Here is a 21,751-nt window from a genome sequence, read left to right as displayed (position 1 = left end):
TGTAAGTTCTTAAGCTTTTGCAGACATTTATTTTCTGATATAAGTTCTTTATTATATTATTTATATATAATACAATAACATACATTAACTACTAAGTTAATGCTTCAAAAGTTTCATTTCTTAAAGTTGTTATTTTGAAATAATCATAGATTCACAGGAATTTACAAAATTTTTTTAGGGAAGCCCCATGTCCCCTTTGCTCAGTTTACCAAAGGTAACATCTTGTATAGCTATAGTACACCATCAACACAAGGAAATTGATGTTGGTAAACTCTGTGATGTCCACGGAGCTCATTCAGATTTCACCAGTTTTACATGCACTCATCTTGTGTGTGTGTAGTTCTGTGCAGTTTTATCACATGTGTGTATTTGTGTAACTTCCACCATCAACAGGTTCATTTTAATTATAATTTCTTATACATCTAATTCATGATTGTTAGTATTTTGGTATATAGTGTACAGTTTCTGAAAGAAAACTAGGCACAGAAGAGAATATGTATCAAAAGAACTAGTATAGTAGAAGCTGTTCTTAAAACTTATTATAAGTTTCAGTTTCAAAAGTTTCTTCTGTGCATACTGGAGAAAACTATTTTTGTATGTAAGTACAAATAAATGATTATTTAAAGTTTTGTATGTTTTATCCTCCCCATAAATTTCCATGCTATCTATTTGAATGTATAAAAATGAATGGCTCAATATTTATATTATACTAAGGCTTTGTGTTCTTTACTATGTGCTGTTCTTACTGGTATAGCCTCTTATACCAAATTGCCAGACATGCTGGGTGCTGTGATGCCTGTTGCATATATCATTTGTATGCCATAAGCAAATTGTTTAAAGTTGGGCTTTGAGATCCTAAATAGCTCAACTCGTCTCCATTGCTGATCTTTCCAAGCAACTTATTATTTCTATGGGTGGAGTGATGGTGGCAGTGGTGGTGGTGGCGGTGGTGGTGGCAGTGGTGGTGCAAGGCCATTATAGTGTTGTGCATGCTGTGTGGTGAGAACACTTTGCGACATGCCCTTATGATTTGTTTTTCATCATTTGTTTTATTTTTATACCTCTGCTTATTACACTGAATGAGACAGCTACTAGCCGGGATGATAGCAGAGCCTGCTTTTCTCTCTGAGTATACTATCTTTGCTTTGGATTCCTCCAAACAGCCTAAAACACAGACAGACAGTGTGGTGAGTCCTTCCACCGCTTTCTGCGTTCCCTTTGTGGGGAAGCAAAGTAATTTGGTAATTCTAGAAGCAAATCTCATGTTGCTTGTCACTTACCATCTCTTAAAGCATCTTCACTGCCCTGTTGCTAACCCTGCTCTAAAAAAATCAGAGAGTAAATTGCTGAATTCTGATGGCTGGTGTGTTTTGTGGTAGCTTTTTAACAGCAATAAATAACACTGTTTTCATTAATGTAGTGAAGACTACCTTCTCGTGGTCTAAACTCTTAAAGTTTTCTCCCTAGGGAGCGTTTGCTCATTAACTAAAAAATGTGTGCCTTGCTAGAAATCTCTGTTCTACTGTAGGTAGGAGGCCAATATTTTGAGATATGACTCACAATTTTAGGAAAAAATGCATTGTATGTAAATCTATAATTAAGCAACATTGAGTAGGTAGATGGATTCCACTGTGACAAATAATTGCATCTTATTTTGGGAGAGTACCAGTCTTCTGTGTATTAAACATCTGAAAGGAAATCATCATCTCATTATTTTTCAACTGACTGAATTATACAATTTTGAATCTCGTATATAACTTCACTTTGGGAAAGTGGACTTTTTTCCTAAAGTATTTAAGTTCTTAATTTAGCAAATTAAAACTTAGAGATGTTTGCTTGCCCAGTAAGGATAGCTTTTGGTGTTACATTGGACACTGACTGAACTAGCTAGGATTGAGCTTTTTTTAACCACTGAGAATTGGTTTAACTTACTAAGTAGCTGGTGATGAAATTAGAACATTTCTGTACTTAATCCATGCAGCCAGTAAAGACTTGGTCTGCATATGATCAGTAGAAATCCTAAATTACGTTCTAAACTTGGTTTTAGAGAGGAAAGCGGCTCAGAGTTCTAGTGATGCCTCAGCTTGGATCTGAGGGAAAGTGATCTCTCTTTGGTTCTGGCTATAAGTAACACCTCACTCTTTTCAAAACTGGTTTGAGAGGGAGGCAGGAGTCTCAGAGATAACTTACCAACTTACCTTAGAAACATAAAATGATAGTGCTTTACACTTCATGTAGTAGTAATAGTGACTTAAAGAAAAGAAGAGCTGCTTCTCCACCCACTTCCATGAGTACATAAAATTAATTTATATTGAGTACCTATCCTGTTGTGAAATAATAATAATTTAAAAGTGGAGGCTAAAAGTCTTCATTAATGTTATTTTTGTTTAGATAAGAACTTATTTCTCTCATGTAACAAAGGGAAACCACAGCATGACCTATAGTAGAATAGAAATTTAGTGAGTGTCTCATTCATTACATTATGGATTCACCAGCCACTGATTTTTCCTTAATTCACTTTTTAAAAAATGCATCTCTATACCCCAAATTCTAAAAATTGCTATGTTTTTAGTGCTCAGCAGTCAATAAATACTTGAAAGATTGAGCAAAACATAATTGAAGACAAATCTGGCAGGGAACCTGTGTGTGCCTGTAAATTAAATACACTTTAGAAGAGTTTTCCTGTTATCTAAGAATTGTCTCCAGGAGAAGGTATTGGTGACTGTTGAGTATTGACATTTGTTGAGCTAATTCTCTAGGTTTCTCTCTGGGAGAACGCGTTGAGAAGTCTTCTAACACTGAAGGAAGTAACTGCATAAGGATTTAACAAGCATTTACTGAGCCTGTACTACCAGTCAGGCAAAATGTGAGGTCCTGGGGACCAAGATGAAAATGCAGAGTTCTTGCCCTCCAAGAGTTTATAGTTTAGTATGGGGAAAAAGATGTCAACATACACTTAAAATACAAAGGAATTAAGGCTTCATAGAAGAAAATACAGGCATAGGGAACGTGTTAGCCCTTCAGGCAAGCCATATGAAGCTTCATAAAAGAAGGGACATTTGGAAGTTGAAAGATAAATAGGAGTTTGCTGGGCAGAAGTGAAGAAGGTGTTACAGATAGTGACAAAATCTCTAATTTTGCTTCTAGATTCCTAATTTAAATTTACAGGGTAATGTAGGCCAATACTTTCCTTAGCTGTCATGAATTTATTTAGATATATAGTGTAGCACAGAAGTTGAAATATATATGCAAGGGGGAAAGTTTTTAAATGCTATGCTGTGTTTGTTTGATAGGGTGATATTTCAAATGATTGTAGAGTAGCTTATTAGTATGGACCACAATCATATATGTCAAGTAATTTACTTGAAATAGAATATGACCTCTCTTGCCACTTTTCTTTCTAACATAAATATTTTATGGAGCCTTTTCATTTCCTGTCTCCATAATTTAACTTCTTATTCCTTTTTAGTATATTGACTGGCTGAGAGACTTGTTGATCTCTATAAGGTGTGTTTTTTATTTTATAGTTTGTAGTGTAGTATGTTTGTTTCTAGGAAACATTAATTTTGATGCCACACAAATATATGCCATGTCTGCAACTTCTGATTCTTTGAAATGGCAGAGAACAGGAAGATAAAAGTTAATTCCTGTGTTCCCCCAACCTTTCTCCTCTATGTAACCTTAAGGAAATGTCTCAGACCGATAAAATTTGATTACTCTTTTTATATTAGAGGGAGAAGGTATTTAAATTTTTTTTTAGGGAAATATTCAAACATATTACAAAAGTGGAAATAGTAGTAAAAGGGGTATAAGAATTCTCCCTCCTTTCCCAATATCTATTTTCCAGTGTCAACAGTTAATAACTAGTGGCCATCTTATTTTATAACCATCCCCCTACACTTCCATAACTATGCCACTACCATCCTCTCTGCACCTGTAGCTACCACCCCATCTCTCTTGGATTATTTGAAGCAAATTTCAGAAATCTTATTCCATCTAATATTTTGGTATATACATATTTCTAAAAGATAAAGACTAAAAATACGTAACCACAACATATTTATCACACCTAAAAATTAATAACTTTTTAGTATCAGATACCTAATGAGAGTTCAAAAATTTGAGAACACTTTTGCGAAAACTGTGTGCCTTCTCCACTTATATTTAAGAATAAGTAAGGTCGGATATTTGACCTTTTCTTGGTCAGCTGTAGAGGTGTAGGGGGGATGTGCTGTTTAACTACCAAGTTACTGAAACATAGTGGCCAGTGTTTTGTCAAATGCTTGTGTTTAAAACGTGGCAGTTATTTTATCATGAGCTACTTCTGTAGCTCTAGTTTTAGTTAGACACTTAGTGTATTATGAATGCAATATAGAATTTTGAATCTCAAAGAATCTCATCCATAACCATAGAGCCTATGCCAGCATGATGTAATCAGTAGAATGCTTAACTTGGAGCATTTGTCATTCCAACAGAACAAAACAAAAAGATTTCACATGTGGAAGCAAATATTTTTTAATTATAAGTTTTTCTGACAATTGTAATAATTTCATTTAGACTACTGGCTTCAAATGAATGAAGCATTTTTATTTCTTGTTACCGAAATATTTTTCAGAGCTTAGCCCAAATAACTTTAATTTGAGTATTATTTGATTGTAGGAAACAATTGACAATACTTCTTTTTCTGGATGGTTTTCTATTTGAATGAGTTTTGTTATTAAATCCCTGATGTTAATTTTGTCATGGGGGAAAAATGGAGGGCATTATAATGGGGAGAGGTATGTGATTAGCTTAAAATAAAATTTTGCTGCATACTAATCTTTGCTATTTAGTTATATGTATCACAGCAAAATGAATTTTCTAAAATACTTATCATACTACTTTTGCCTTGCATGAAAACATTCTAATAAATGAACAATTACTAATTTTACTTAATAGATAAATGTATCTAATAGGTCTTGGTACTTGGCCTTTGTTCTTAACAGTTTTAATACTTTAATTTTCTGTTCTTTTTCTTTACAATGTTTCTTTCTTTTCCTTAGAATGCGTCTATCCAAGCCACGAAATCTTCCGATAGTGTTAATGGAAGTGAACCAAACACTTCTCAGGTCTGTTATTAATATTATTTTGAAAAATAGCAAGTCATTTTAGAGTATTGGTCAATCTATATTATTAGCATTGACTTTACATTGAAATGGTGATGTCCAAACATTTGATACAATGTGTATGGAAAATCCAAGTTTGTTGATGGTTTCTTGGAAAAAATTTTAAATGAAAGTGGTTCAGGTATATACACCAGTCATGTAAGAGTCCATTATTGCTCATTTAAAAAATTAGTGGCAGTGAAGAGAAAACTTTATGGAAAAAAGCAATCTGACTTTACAGTTGTAAAAGATTATGGAGGAGATCATATTGAAAGACATGTTGAGTTACATAATCTGGAAGGGGGATATGAAGGAAATGGAATTTCTTTTAAAGTTTGCTCTAATGGCGAGTATTTAGAGAATTTAGGTTATCTTTGATTTAAAAAAGCTATTTGTAGAGTGGGGCTCAAGTGACATTCTTTTGACTCCTTCCAAAAAAGAAAGAAAAAAATTCATTAAAAAAATTATAATGGTAGCAGTGTCTGAGATGAACATTTGTTTACTTTGGCTTTAGTGATTATTATTATTAACCTAGCTATTCTCAGCAGTCTCTAATGTAGATAATAACATTTCTAATTCTGTGAACCTGGAGCATGAATGTAGACAATTTATGAGCTAAATGATTTATGAACTAAGTTTCGTAGACCAAACATTCTCAGGTATTGTTTAGCAAATGTATAAATTATAGCTTCCTGGACTCTATAAACAGGTTACCTGTGAGTTGAGATCCTCGTTCCTTTCAGGGAGGCTGGCCAGGTTCTGGGCATAGTCCAAGTCCCTGGACCTGTTGACTCTGGCCTTGAGCAGCATCCTCAATTAATCCGAAGTTGACTACAAATACATCATTTCTCATAAGTGCCATGAGGTAGGGATAAAATATTGGGAGGCATCGATCTAAATGGTACTGGACAGATCTAGTGATCTTTAAGGAATATTGTTAAAGAATATTATTTGGAATCCTTATTTTCTTCTCTTAGAGAATAATCCAGAAAGACTAAATACAGTCATGAATGCAAAAACTAGAACGAATGATAACCAGCTTTATAACAAATTCAGGAGAGATTTAAGTTTTAGTTAAGGTGAAGAATGAACATGTGTGATACTCAGGAAGTAAGCTCACTAAAGGCTTTGAACTTTCTTTAAAAAAATATAGTTAAGGTGAAGAATGAACGTGTATGATATTCAGGAAGTAAGCCCACTAAAGGCTTTGAACTTTCTTTAAAAAAATACAAATATTTTTCCCCCAAATAAAAAAATAATATTTATTGAGTGTTTACTGTATGTCAGGCACTGTTCAGCATTTTATATATATAAAATCTCATTTAATTCTCATAACAAGGACATGTCTTCACTCAGCCTGTTTACACATTTCTGACAAGTTGGTTGTTGGTTGTTCTTAGCAAATTAGGAACAATGTGTATCCATGAAGAGGGTAGAATGCTTGCTATGGTTGGGCTTCCTCACAGCTGCAGGAAATCAGAGTTGACATCAAGGTAGAAGAGATGGTAAAAAGCAGGCCCAAGAGTTCATGAAGCATAGCGGCCTGTGACCCCCTTATTACTTGGTAGAGCATCCTATGTAAAACAATAGATTTTGGCACACAGTGTAATGATTGTAATCCATTAAAAAGGATTACTCCATTGTCCTTATTTAATAAGGCAGAAAAGTATCTATTTCAAAAAAAGTTCTGTTAAATACAGCTCCCTTTGAAATTGTTTAATGCTGTTCATAAAATTCATCTAATCAAAATGATTCTTCATCCATCTCTGAAAGAATGCAGCTAGCTGACATTTTACCTCAAACAGACTTATAAAACCAAATATTTGAAAAAATTAGTATATGCCACCATGTAATAAGGAAAAATACATTTCGCAAAGTAGGCATATTTGAGCATTTATCTTTATCTGAGAAACTGTAAAATAGTTTTATTGCTTCATAGTTTTAGTATTTTAGCAGTTTAGGACGAATCTAGGCTCTGGTGTTAACTCTCTTATTGTATAGGTGAAATATCAGGCATGAAATCTTAAATTTTTTGCCCAAGGACCAGTGGCTACTTATTGATAGTGCTGTGGGATTATCATAGATAGACACAAAACATCAGTCTATCTGGCTGTAATTTTTTGCCATGTATTGCCTCTGTTGAATTTATATGCTATTAAAACAGAATGAGACGTGAATGTCATTAAATTTAGTAGAGCAAACATAGGGTTTTAAATGACCATTCTCATAAAGCTGGAGATATCACTTCCCTGATTTCAAAATATACTACAAAGCTATAGTAACCAAAACAGCATGGTACTGCACAGAAACAGACCCACAGACCAATGGAACAGAATCAAGAGCCCAGAAATAAACCCACACATCTATGGTCAGCTAATTCTTGACAAGGGAGCCAAGAACATACAGTGGAGAAAGGAAAGTCTCTTCAATAAGTGGTGTTGGGAAAACTGGACAGCCACATGCAAAAGAATGAAAGCAGACCATTATCTTACAACATATGCAAAAATTAACTCAAAATGGATTAAAGACTGAATGTAAGACCTGAAACCATGAAACTTCTAGAAGAAAACATGGGCAGTATGCTCTTCGACATTGGTCTTAGCAGCATATTTTCAAATACTATGTCTAACTGGGCAAGGGAAACAGTAGAAAAAATAAACAAATGGGACTGCATCAAAGTAAAAAGCTTCTGCACAGCAAAGGAAATCATGAACAAAACAAAGACCTAACAATTGGAAGAAGAAATTTGCAAACCATGTATCTGATAAGGGGTTAATATCCCAAACATATAAAGAACTCATACATCTCAAAAAAAACCCTAACAACGCAATTGAAAAATGGGCAAAAGATCTGAACAGACATTTCTCCAAAGAAGATATGCAGATGGCAGGCAGGCACATGAAAAGATCATTAACTATCAGGGAAATGCAAATCAGAACTACAATGAGTTATCACTTCACTCCTGTCAGAAAGGGTATACTTGACAAGACAAGAAATAGCAAGTATTGGAGAGGATGTGAAGAAAAGAGAACTCTGATACACTGCTGGTGGGAGTGCAAACTGGTGCAGCCAGTATGGAAAACAGTATGGAGATTCCTAAACAAATTAAGAATAGAACTACCATATGACCCAGCTATTCCACTGCTGGGTATTTATCCAAAGAACATGAAAACACTAATGAGTAAAGATAGATGCACCCCTATGTTCATTGCAGCATTATTCACAATAGCCAAGACTTGGAAGCAACCTAGGTGCCCATCAAGGGACGAATGGATAAAGAAGATGTGTTATATGTACACAATGGAATACTACTCAGCCATAAAAAGTGATGAAATCTGGCCATTTGTGACAACATGGATGGACCTTGAAGGTATTATGCTGGGTGAAATAAATCAGAAGGAGAAAGTCAAATGCTGTATGATCTCACTCATAAGTAACAGATAAAAACAACAACAAACAAACACACAGAAACAGAGATTCGAATGGTGGTTACCAGAGGGGAAGAGGGGAGTGAGGAGGGTGAAAGGGGTGATTAGGCACGTGTGTGGTGGAGATAGATTGTGATTAGTCTTTGGATGGTGAAGGTGATGTAATCTACACAGAAATTGAAATATAAAGATGTACACCTGAAATTTATATAATGTTATGAACCAATGTTACTGCAATAAAAAATTCATTTAATAAAATTTTTTTTAACAGGCTAAAAAAATGTCTGTTCTCTTATGCTGTTATTGTTTTCCTTAATTATGGGGAAAGTTCTTGTTTTGAAAATCGCTTATGAAATTTTTAATATAAGAGAAATTATAGTATTAAAATTGAATTTTACGGAGGCGGGCCCCATGGCCGAGTGGTTAAGTTCGAGCACCCCGGGGTTTTGCTGGTTCGGATCCTGGGCGCAGACGTGGCACTGCTCATCGGGCCACACTGACACCGCTCATTGGGCTGCACTGAGGCGGTGTCCCATATGCCACAACTGGAAGGACCCACAACTAAAAATATACAACTATGTACCGGGGGGCTTTTAGGGAGAAAAAGGAAAAATAAAATCTTTAAAAAAAAATTGAATTTTGAATTTTTTGTTGCTGTTTTTTGAATACTGCTCCCTTTTCTTTTATTTTCAACAATTCATTACGAAAATTTTCAAACTACAGACAAGTTGAAAGAACTTTAAAGTGAATACTTGTATACCCACCACCTAGATTCTATCATTGATACTTTGCTATCTTTGCTTTATCACACTTTGTCACAAATTTGTCCATCTATACATTCCTCTATCCGTTTACTTTTTTGACGCATTTCAGGATAAGTTGCAGGCCACAGTACCCTTCCCCCCTAATGTTTCAGCATGTGTATCATTAGCTAGAGTTCAGTATTTGTATTTTCTTTTTTGAGGTAAATTTTACATAAAATGAAATATACAAACTTCGTGGACATTGACTGAGTTTTGACAAATGTGTATGCCAAACCCATGCAGAGATTATAGAACATTATCAACATCCCAGAAAGTTCCCTTATGGCCCTCCCTCCCAGAGACAAACTGTTAATTTTTTTCTACCATGCCATAGATTAGTTCTGCTTGTTTTGGAACTTTATATAAGTGGTCTCATAGAGTATGTACTCTTTTGTGGAAGCCTTCCTTCATTCAGCATGTTTTTGAAATTTCATCCATGTTTGTTGTGGTTATCAGTAGTTTGTTCCTTTTTATTGCTGAGTAGGATTCTTTTGAATGAATATTCTATAGTTTATTCACATGTTAATGGACACGTGGGCTGTTTCCAGTTTTCGGCTATTATGAATAAAACTACTATGAACATTATTGTCAAAATCATCTTGTGCGTGTATGTTTTCATTACTTCCTTTTTGCTTTTGAGTGTTATTGATTATATACTATTTGATGATTTCTAGAATAACATGCTGTGTAGATAAAATGATGTATTTTGATACATATCCTTTTGACCACGCATTGAGTGTCTAAATAACTCTCATTGGATCATCATCATCATATTGCCAGGTTAAGGTTTAGCTGAACAAATTTGTAAGAAGTACTTACCTTGTGGAAAGAACTGTGGCATGGCTACGGAGAGAGAGAGTGTAGATCCTGTTCTAAAAGAGCATACAGTCTGGAGTGGGGTGGTGTGTTTGCAGCAGATGTAATGATAGGAAAACTTATTTGGTGCTTACTACATATAAGACACTATTTTAAGTATTTTAAACATTTTCACTGGTTAAATCATCATAACAGTCCTACTAGGGAAGTACTATTATTTCCATTTACAGATGAGGGAATTGAAACACAGAAGTCTTACAGTTAGTAAGTGGTAAAGCTGAGATTCAAATCAGAGAGTTTGATTCAGAGTCTGTGTTCTTAACCACTGTGCTATGTTGTCTCTCATTATTCTGGGGCATAAACAATTCAGTTTTTGTTGCAGCATGTCAGTAGCTAATGGTGAGTCAGAATGCAATAAGGACTTCAGTAGTGGTCCTGGTAAAGTGCTTAGGCCATAAAGAAAGGTTATTTCTGATGGGTGAGATCTGTGGTTTCCTGGAAGAGCTGTTTTTTGAAGGATGTCTCGAGTCCCGTATGCAGAAAAAGTATAGGCAGTGGTGCAATGCATTTGTTCAGGGAACAGGAAGTTGTCTATTACGACTTAAGTTTTTGATGCACAGAAGGGTGAATTTACAGAGAAATGGGTTGTGGGAAGTTGGAACCTTGAATATAAGCCAAGGATTTTGAACTTTATATTAAATGGGAGTCCAATTTAAGAATTGGAATGAAATGATCTGAATTATGTTTTAGGAAGGCAATCCTGGTGACAGTGTGACAGGGGCAGATTGGTAGATAAGAGATTTGAGGCAAGAGAACAGAAGGCTGCTGCAGCTATCCAGCTGATGGAGAGTAAAGGTCTGAACAAGAACAGAGTTGGGGAAATAAAAAGGAGGGATTAAAAACAAGTTAAAATGGGGAGACAGAAAAGAGTTAAAGGTAACTCTGATGTGTTAGTTTATTTCTACTTAATACATTTCTCCTTCTCTAACCCCCATCAGTCTTCTAAAAAATGAGTTATAAATCAATGAATGTCTGTGGTACCAGAAACCTGATAACAGTTGATGCCAGCAGGAGTTTAGTTTTCCACCCGTCAGAAGGTCTAGAGATAAACATTTGTTAAGGATCCTTCTCCCTTTAGCTTCTTGTACCCCCACTCCCCTTCCCTTCCCCATTCTCACTGCTGCCTTTCACCCTCACAATTACAAGCTGGCCTCTAAGAATTACATTTCCCTTCTCGACAGGAGGAACGACTGAAGACAAGGACAAAAGGCATATTCCTTTTTATCAGGAAAATTATCTCTCTTCTAGAAGGTTCCATCCTGTAGATTTTAACTTATAATGTACATTATTGGCTGAATTTAGTCACATGGCCGACTCCTGGCTGAAATAGAGCCTGGGAAATGCTAATTAGAAGAACCTCTTTAATTGAAATGCAGTATAATGTAATATGATATGTCACAGTATAACATATATATATATACACACACACAGAAAAGTATGATATATTCATTATACAGTTTTCTGAATTTTCACAAACCAAATACACCTTTGTAACCAGCACCCCAAATTGAGAAAGAAATTACCAGCACCCAGAAGCCCTTGTGCTCCCTTCCATTCCCTCCTCTCACCGCCAAGGGTAACCACTATCCTGGCTTCTAACACTATAGGTTAATTTTGCCTGCTTTTGAACTTTATGTAAATGGAATCAAAAGTGGGTACTTGTTTGTCTCTGGCTTATTTTGCTCAGTTGTCTGAGATTCATCTGTATTCTTGCTTGTGGTTGTAAATCATTCATTCTCATTGCTGTGTAATATTCCATTGGTGAACACACTACAATTTATTTATCCATTCTTTTATTGATAGATATCAATAGCAGTTTCAAGTTTGGGACTATTTTGAATAATGCCGCTATGAACTGTCTAGTTTATATCTTTTGTTGAACATATTTACACATTTGTTTTGGGTATATACGTAGTAGTGAAATTGCTGGTTCAGAGAGCATGTTTGTGTTTACTTTTAGTAAATACCAACAGTTTTTCAAAGTGGATTGCATCATATCCTCACCAGTACTTGGTATTTTCATTGTTTTAGTCATTCTGGTGGATGTATGGTAGTATCTCATGATGGCATTCATTTGTATTTGGGAAGGTGAATGTTTTTACCTGGATGTTTTGTTACACTGAACAAAACTGGGGTCTGGTGGAAAGCAAGAAGGGAAGATTGGATATTGAGTGATTAGCCAGTATTTATTAATAGTTTACCTTGGGCCGGTCATGGTTCTAAGTACTTCATGTGTATTAATGTATTGCTCCTCACAGCCACCCTCAGAGGCACAGAGAGGCTAAGTAAATTGCCCAAGGTCTGTTGCTAGTAAATGGTAGAAGTAAGACTTGAGCCCAAGAAGTCTGGCTTCATAGCCTGTGCTCTTAGTTCCTGTATCGTATAACTAGAAGAGTCTGCCACGTAAGCTTGTATATGACATTCTTATTTATAAGTTTGTTTTTGTGTTTTCTTTATTCTCCTTTCTCTAATAATGATATTGTTAATGTTTATTGAGTATTTGCTACATTGTAAGCACTTTGCATGTATTAACTCATTCAGTCCTTGTGGTATCCATATCAAGTGGGTGGTATTATTATTATCATCAGCATCATTATTATTTTTATCATCTCTGTTTTACAGAGGGGGAAACAAGACTAATGAGGTTAAGCAACTTGGTTAAGGTCATGTAGAACATAGTGCTGGAGTCAGGATTTGAACTTAAGCAGCCTTACTAGACAGCCTACAGGCTGAATCACTATACTCAAACATGTTACTCCTAAACATAGTAGATGTGGCAGTTATTAAGCTTGTTACCTTCTGCAAATATGTGTCTTTGACATCGTTCATTAGCTTCTTCTGGCTTACCCTAAAATAACAACTATTTCTGGTGTTACTCAAACTTGCTTCACTTGTTTGTCCTAGGGCAATTTACAAGAAGATTGTATGAACAGAAATACATGGGTCATAAGTAAAAATACTTTTTGCATGGGTCATAAGTGACTGGTAATGGAATATCAGTAAAGCGGTTCTTAAAGTTTTTGAGCATGAAGGTCCCGCCTCTTCCTTTATGCCTTCTCCACTCCTGCAATATAAAGGTAAAACTTGTACATTATGAAGAAAAATAGAAAGAACAGGAAAATATAAAAGTGAAAATAAACATCACCTAAAATCTTACCACTCAGAACCACTCACTGTTAACTTTTGGTGTTTGTCCTTAATGACCTGGTTCTACATGTGTTTGTATAAACACATGTAAACTGGAAAGTATATTAATTATAGTCATGCACTGCATAATGACATTTTGGTTAACGATGGACCACATATATGATGGTAGTACCATAATATGAAGGGGCACGTATGTATGGTGACGGGAAAACTAGACTGTTGGTGGTGAACACGATGCAGTCTACACAAAAACTGAAAGATAATGTACACGTGAAATTTACAGTGTTTAAACCAATATGACCTCAATAAAATAATTAAAAAAAATTAGTAGCATATTGCCTAGGTGTGTAGTAGGCTACACCATTTAGGTTTGTGTAAGTACACTCTACGATGTTCACACAATGATGAAATCACCTAACGACACATTTCTCAGAACGTATCCCTGTTGTTAAGCAATGTATGACTGTACTTTAAATCAAAAGATACTTCCTAAAACTCATTCTCATTAGTGCAAGTTAAATACTGACTACTGGAACAAAATAATACAGCTTAGAACAGTTTGTTGAATTAAGTTATATTTCATTGTTATTATTCAGATTAATGCGTTATTCAAATTAAGAGAACAGCGGCTCTTGCTTATCAGTAACATGGGACTTACTGATCTATGCAGAGGGTCTCTAGCTCGGACTTTTCAACTGTCCTCCGTGATTTTTTAATGCTATTTTTAGTCCCAGTAGACAGAATGGTAAGTAGAGCCGAGTTAGATGTCACCAGTCAGCTCTGCCTGGCATTCTCTTATTGAACAAAATGGGCTTGTTACACATTACCCTCCCTCTACCTCCATTCCCGTCTTTTGTTGAGAAGAGTGATCAGGAATCAGCGCCTCCATAAAGACTCCAGATAAAGCCTGTTTGATTTCAGCCACACACTTCACACTTTACAGTATATACCCATATTTTAGGCAGTGGGGATATACAGGTGATACAGATGGTCACTGCCTCCAAGGATCTTACGGTTTAGTGGACGAGTCCTCACAGCATGCCTGTGAGATCAGCTGGGAAGGAGATTCCTTCTGTTTTACAGATGTGCAAAATGAAGGGAAGTGACTCAATGAAGCTCATTCCACTGCTCGGTGACAGACCTGGGACCTACACCCCTGTCCTCTGACTTCGGGTGCAGAGCTTTTTCAGAAATAACCAGGTGTCTCTTGTTTTTCAGCAAACAATGTATTATGTAAAATGTCAGGAATATAAATTAAATTTATTAGAGCTTTTAATAGATTATTGCTTTTAATAGGGAATAATAGAAATCTAAATATGTATTTTAACCCAAATGTTCTGTTGGGTTTTGGTTGCAGTCAGGTGACACACAGTCTTTTGCACAGAAGCTCCAGCTCCGGGTGCCTTCCATGGAATCTTTGTTTCGAAGTCCAATAAAGGAATCTCTATTCCGATCTTCTTCTAAAGAGTCCTTGGTACGAACATCTTCCAGAGAGTCCCTGAATCGACTTGACCTAGACTCTTCTGCTGCCACCTTTGATCCACCCTCTGATATGGAGAGCGAGGCTGAAGACTCACTGGGGAATTTAGACAGTCTCAACAAAGAACAGTTGATTCAGTGGTTGCGAAGAATGGAACGAAGATTGAATAGCTACAAAGGCAAATGTTCTGAGGTAAGATCATGACTTTTTTGCCTACATGAAAACTTCTTCCCTTTGTTCTCTAATTCATACTACTTTATGGCTTTTACTCCTGTGGTTGGGTAAACTGTTGATTCCCTAGATAGGTTGGTTGCTAATGGTGGGTAATCTGTGGTAATATGTATTTAAAGAATATCAGTGTCACAGAGACCCTTGACAAGATTCTTAGTAGTTTTGGAGAAGATTGTTATCTGTAGCCTTCTGGTTCTCACATTCTTTGCCCCTTTCCTTTCCCAGCTCCTCTCTCCAAGGTCTCTTGGACACCCAGTACAGGCTTCACTGTCTTTTCTCCTCAAATCCCGTCCCTTGTTCATCTTCTAAGTGCTGTGGCTCCAAAATGACCACTTTCTGCCAACCAAATTCCCATTATTACTGACCCCAATTATGTTTTAGGGAGTCTGATTTTCTGACACATTTGGTTCACTCTCATTGTACCTACATTTAAACCTTGCCTCAAATGAATCTTTTAACTGCTAAACCTCTTGAGGATGACACTCCTTGTCTGGTCTAAGAGAGGAAGAAAGTAGTGCTGCTCCATTTCTCTTTTCCATCCTTCAGGAACATAGCACCTTCCCTTTGGGCTGAACTGTATTAGTTTCTCTCCTGGTCCTGTGCAGTTAAAACAATTCTTCGTCAGGAAAGCCTTTCTGGAGCAAGTTGCCCATGGCTTTTTTTTTTTTTTTTTAACAAATGTGTAATGTTTTATTGTCTCAACAGTTTGTAATTCAGCATTATAGTTAATTTTAATTAATGGATAATAAAGTTCAAGGTTAGGAAATAAAGTAGCCACAACTTCTATTTCCAGTTATGGCCACAATATGGGTAGCTTTATGCTGCAGCCAAAAACAACACAAAAAACCCTAGATGAAATATATAAAATATCTTTTTAAGATTATAAAGTACTGACAAAGTAGGAAGGAATTATTAGGCTAAGATCTATTGACTGGCTGGAACCCAGAGATGTAAACAGGGCATTAAAGCCATATGTCTCATCAGACACTTGTGTAATCAGGCAATTTTTTTCTTTAAAGTTTTTTAGTTTTTTATTTATATTAAAGTTAATAATGGCCTTAAGGTTTTTTTGTTTGTTTAGAGTTACATTATTTTCACTAACTTAACTATGGCTTTTAAGTTTGAATCTGGGGCAGCAGTAGAATTAGTATTTAAGTGTGCAACACTCTATGCATTTTATATTTAGAGCACCGTTTGATTTTGCACCATCTCTATGAAGTAGATAATAGCTCTGTTTTGTAGAATAAGGATTAGAGGCTCATAGAAATTTAATCATGGTGATTAATTAACTTGCTTAAGGTCACACAGGTTGCAGTTGACATGTCGAGTTTGGATTTGTTTCTAGATCTTCTTGGTTGTTTCTCCTATTCTCTGCTACCTCAGGTAGAGTCATGTAGCTTATTAGGGATGAAAAGAGCCCATAGTCTTTGTCCCTCCCTTCCCTTGCTACTGTAGGTACCTAGGATGAAATAGTGCTGTAAGTGACATCTGATTGTTGGGTTACTCTTCCACCGCTACCTCCTTTTTGGGCACCGTTTTCCTATCTAGGTTGTAAGGTAATAAGGGAGGGTCCTGGTTTTAGGCAGAATTTTGTTTTTTGCGTTCTATATTTCTCTTGCTGGACTCACCTTCCATTGTTGCCTGCCTTTTGACTCAAGACATCAGTAGAGGCATTTAGGGGTACACAGGAACTTTCCAAAGAAAGTGGCAGGGCTCGGAATAAGGAAGTGCTTCCTCCTGAAGCTGCAGCCTGTTTCTTGAGAGTCCATTAACACTTCTAAAATAGGGTCCAAATAATTCATTGGAGCCATGTGCTTAGCCTTCAGATGAGTAATGCTATATAATTTACAGGTTTAAAAAGATTTGTTAATACATAATTCCATCAAGTTGTGCTAGAATGTTTAAATATCCTATTTAGGTTAAGTGGTTAAACATCTCTTTAGGATCTGAATTACCAGTTTTCATCTGTTTGTTATGAGTTCTTTTCTTCAGATTTTTACACAGCCATAGTCACAGATTCCATAACCGGAAGTAACTTTTAGAGGTCAATTATATGGTCTCTTATAGCCCAAAGCAAAAAATCACCTGGAGAGCTTGTTAAAACACACATTCTTGTCTTTCCACCCGCCCTCCCCTAATTCTCATTCAGTTAGTTTGAGGTGGGGCCCAAGAAATTCTGTTTATAGCAAGCTCCCAGGTGATGCTGTTGCTGATGGTACTGCCCTGTGACTACAGTTTGAGTAGCCTCCTTCCTTTAGACAAGTTGGCTCTAACCTCCACTTACGAATTAGATACTGAAATTTAAAGAGGTATGTGTCTAAGGTGAAATCAAATGGAGATTTAATATCTTTATTTATAGAGTCAAGTTACATTTTATTTTTTAGAAATATATTTCCTGTGTTATTTAGTTTTGACTGTATATGCATCCATTTAGGTTGAATTGCCTTTATAAGGATTCTTCTGATTTATTTTTTGACTTTCATAATGAGATGTTTTAGCAGAGGTTAGAATAATTGCATTTAGGAATGACTAATGTTATCCGGGACTTTTTCTTTATTTTAGCTTGTTACAGCTTATCAGACTCTTCAGAGAGAGAAGAAAAAGCTACAAGTAAGTGACTTGTTGGCTGTGATATTGATTCATACATGATTTTAAAATTAGAAAGGCTCTTATAGTAAGAGTAACCCTCACTTGTAATAATTCCCCATATGATCAAAGTATTTAACCTGCTTTACCATTACTGGAGATTTGATAACAAGTGTGAGTGAGAGATCCAGAGATTTTACGTCTGGTGGGGATGAAGCCTTGAGTTTGGGATCCCTGCAAGTGTTTAAGAGGTTTGGATTTAAGGCATGTTTGCCTCTTTCAAGAACGTTTCTTGGTGTCTCAGTCTGCAGGTTGCATCTTTGTTTTAATGGTAAAGAGACATACAACCTTCTAAACTTTCTCTTCTACTTTTAAAATACCTGCAGACATCTCTGCTTCTTATCAGTATATCAGAGTCCAAACCCAAGCATCCTCTCCATTTCCTTGAGGCTGCTGTTTTAAAACTCTTGGTTAAATGTGTAGAGAGAAGCAGTTATTATAGCTCTTCTGGGCGATCCACCTTGACCCCACTATGTCATCCTGTTTGTGGCCAGAAATTTTCCACCAGGTATCCTAGGTGGTAATTCACATGTCAAAGCTAAGAGGAAATATCCAGTCCATTTCAAATGGTTCCATCAGTTTGCTGTGTTACTTGTAAAATGTAGTCTTATTTTTTACAATAAAAGTTATTTAAAATTTAGTGTTTTGTCTCATTTAAAGATACTAATTACATAACCCAAAGTTGTTTCTAAAATGAGTTTTGGTAAAATTAGTCATTTTCCTCATATACATTATTTTAAAATATTTAATCTGCTATATATAATAATTTCCATTAAGTACAACAGTAAGTTTTCTGGCTTTGGTCTGGAATATAATCAGTTCAGAAGGGTAACACTAGTTTTTGCTGATTCAGTGTTCTAATTGTCCATAGCAGATGTGAAAATTAGGTTATTACAAATAGAGTGTTTAGTTTGATAATATTCTCTTAAACATGAATTCTATTGAAGTGAGGAATAGTTCTGATTTAATCCATTATATTATTACTGTTCCATAAATTCATTCTCAAAAGGTCATATTCTTGAGTTCTGTGAGTACCTTGCTTGTGTTTCTATGAACTGTCTGGATTTTTATTTCTAGATGTATGTAATTCTACCACTAAGTGGCGGTAGAGAATTGTGGTTGCATAGTCCCAAATATAAAGGGTGTTGGAGATAAAATTCAATGATTTGTATTATTTTCTATGTACATATACGTGCGCATGTGTGCACGCCTAGAAAACTCTTTATAAAATAGGCAAACATCCTTAGATGGAATGAAATTAAATGTAAATACTGCCAAAACTATTACCAGTGCTGTTCGTACTAGCTAACATTTATTGAGCTCTTACTGTCTGCCAGGTATTATGGTGTATTTAGTCCTTAAACCACTCCTGTGAGGAAACTGAGGAAGAGGGACTTGTTTATTATTGCAGAGCTTGTCCGAGGTGGAGAGCTGGGAACCACTTCCTGGCAGTTAGACTGCAGAGCATGTGCTTGTAAATAATGCACTGCAATTTTTCATCATTCTCAGCATTGCATCTTCCTACATTTAAAAGTCTGTATTTGAAACCAAACAAAACATGTGTCCATGGCTTTAGGGAAAAAAAAAACCCTTTGGTTTTTGTTTTATTCACTTACAAGGCCCCACAAATACAACCTAGTTACACTCCCCTGGGTTGTAAGCAAACTATTTGTATACCTGTATCTCCGTTTTTTTGTTGTTAGTCCACGGAAGCCAGTGAAGCTGCAAGCTCCAGATTAACCCATTTCTTTACCTCTCTTTATTTATATTGTAAAGGAATATACAATTACTTTGTTTCCCTTAGACTGTAACTTTCCAGGTTTAATTTCCTCTACTAGTGAGAAGCACCCCTACTCCCAGGAAAGGATGAGTCATTTCATCTTTCAGTATTCCTCTTTTAACTTCTTGATTTTTATATATGATTACTAATTTAGCTGTCTGTATAGTTTTCTTTGCAGTTTACTCCTGGTCTTTTTTTTTGTTTAATATAGAAAAGGACTATTTTGTTAAGTCACAAAAACTTTTCTGATAGGCTGGTAATTGACTTGTTCCACACATTATAGGCCACAGTGCAATAAATTGCATTTGAAATTTGATTTAACTTGAAAAAAGTTTTATTTGTAAAATTAACATGCAGTAACATTGACTTTTGTTTGGTTTACATCAGATTTGTGTAACCACCACTATAGCCAGGATGCAGTCTGTTCTGTTACATCATGATTTCACTTTTAACCAATTTTCAGCATGGTCATATCCTTAGCATTTTCAGTCCTGTCTTCCATCCTCAGCTTATTTTTGGATAAACAGTTGTAATGCTGCAAAGATAATTATTTTTGACTTGCTTTGTATACTGTGTCATGCAGCTGTTTGAACCAACTTTTTTTCTTTTTTTTTTTTAATTAAAGGGTATATTAAGCCAGAGTCAGGATAAAGCACTTCGGAGAATTGCAGAATTAAGAGAGGTAAGTTATGGTGATTAGTACTTTGAGAATAGTGATTAAATCTCTCATATTTATCAGAATTATTGTATGTGCTAGAATAGTTTCATGTGTACTTCGTTAGGTACAGTATAACCAGCCCAGCCTATAAGACTAGGGATCAGTTCTTACAGTTTTTATTTTTATAGTCCTCCTAAGATATATGTTGTTGGTGGAATTAGTGAAATAAAAATGTCTTACTCAGCAATAGAATACCATTTGCCCACATGAAGAATCAGTGGCAACTTCCAAGACTAAACTCTCCCTTCTGTTAGGTAGTTTAGGTTTCTTTTTGTTTTTCCTAATCAGCAATCATTTTGGTAAAATAAAATAAAAATTATATTCATTGTAATTTTGTGGGGTAATTTGTACAGTGAAGTATTAGAATCCAGGCAAATATTTATCATTTGGAATCATGCTTTACTAATTTCTGCTTCTATCCTGTCCTGAGACGGATGGAGGATATTGGCTTATATTGGTTGAAGGATAGCACTCTGTATCTCTGCTATATCACTTATCATAAACATTTAAAAAAAATTTTTCTTTTTGCGGAAGATTAGCCCTGAGATAACATCTGCTGCCAATCCTCCTCTTTTTGCCGAGGAAGACTGGCCCTGAGCTAACATCCATGCCCATCTTCCTCTACTTTATACGTGGGATGCCTGTCACAGCATGGCTTGCCAAGCAGTGCCATGTCCCCACCCTGGATCTGAACTGGCGAAGCCTGGGCCACTGAAGTGGAACAAGCGAACCTAACCGCTGTGCCACTGGGCTGGCCCATAAAATATTTTAATTGTAAAATAAAACAGATACAGAAAATTATGCAGAAGAAATATATAGCTTACATGTATGTGGTGAACAGTATTGTAGCCACCACCAGGGTCAAGAAATAGAATGTTGCTGGCGACTCCAAAAGCCCCTCCATGTTTCCCAACCCAATTGTAGCCCTCTCCCATTCTCCGAAAGTAACTACTGTCCTGACTTCTATTGTGTTTTCTTGTGTCTCTTTAAGGTTTTTATCACGTATGTTTGCACCTCTAGAACTACAGTCTTGGCCGTGTAAAACAATTTTTGATATATGTCTAAATCTACACATCCCTGCATTTCCTTTATTTTCCTTACTGTTTTATCTGTTGTAGAATCTGATGATAAATTAGAAAATTCAACATTACCCATTTGCCTTATTCCAACATTATAAACACAACAGTCTTGGAATAACGATACTAATCCTACCACAATCAGTTATGATTACTGGAATTAGTTAAATAAAATTTTATATGTTATTCCCATTCTGTTAGATGGAATGTTATACTGTTAGATCATAAACCGTTACATAGGTGTTCTTTCTCTTTTAACCTTTGTGGTGTATTTGTTCTGTAAGTATATTTAATGTTCACCAAAAAAAGAGGCCAGGAGATAGCTAATAAGAGAAAGGAGGAGAGGGGCTGGGCCAGTGGCGCAGTGATTGAGTTCGCACATTCCGCTTCGGCGGCCTGGGGTTCACTAGTTCAGATCCCAG

General features: G+C 35.8%; 1 protein-coding gene across 9 annotated transcripts in view; it reads left to right on the top strand.

The window, feature by feature from the left end:
* Positions 1-21,751, top strand: part of GOLGA4 (golgin A4) — a 128,550-nt gene that overhangs the window by 22,228 nt on the left and 84,571 nt on the right. For 3 of the 9 annotated variants that reach the window (XM_070493861.1, XM_014845775.3, XM_014845774.3), the window contains exons 3-7: positions 1,089-1,187; positions 5,043-5,108; positions 14,756-15,070; positions 17,672-17,719; positions 20,161-20,217. In XM_070493861.1, the coding sequence (XP_070349962.1) occupies positions 1,089-1,187; positions 5,043-5,108; positions 14,756-15,070; positions 17,672-17,719; positions 20,161-20,217 (585 nt within the window). The remainder of the gene's footprint in view (positions 1-1,088; positions 1,188-5,042; positions 5,109-14,755; positions 15,071-17,671; positions 17,720-20,160; positions 20,218-21,751) is intronic. The other 6 variants (XM_070493863.1, XM_014845780.3, XM_014845777.3 and 3 more) reach the window with 2 other exon arrangements.

Source organism: Equus asinus, chromosome 21 (assembly GCF_041296235.1).
Source record: "Equus asinus isolate D_3611 breed Donkey chromosome 21, EquAss-T2T_v2, whole genome shotgun sequence".
NCBI lineage: Eukaryota > Metazoa > Chordata > Mammalia > Perissodactyla > Equidae > Equus > Equus asinus.
The sequence above is the reverse complement of the archived record's forward strand: the minus strand, read 5'-3'. Positions and strand labels throughout refer to the sequence as shown.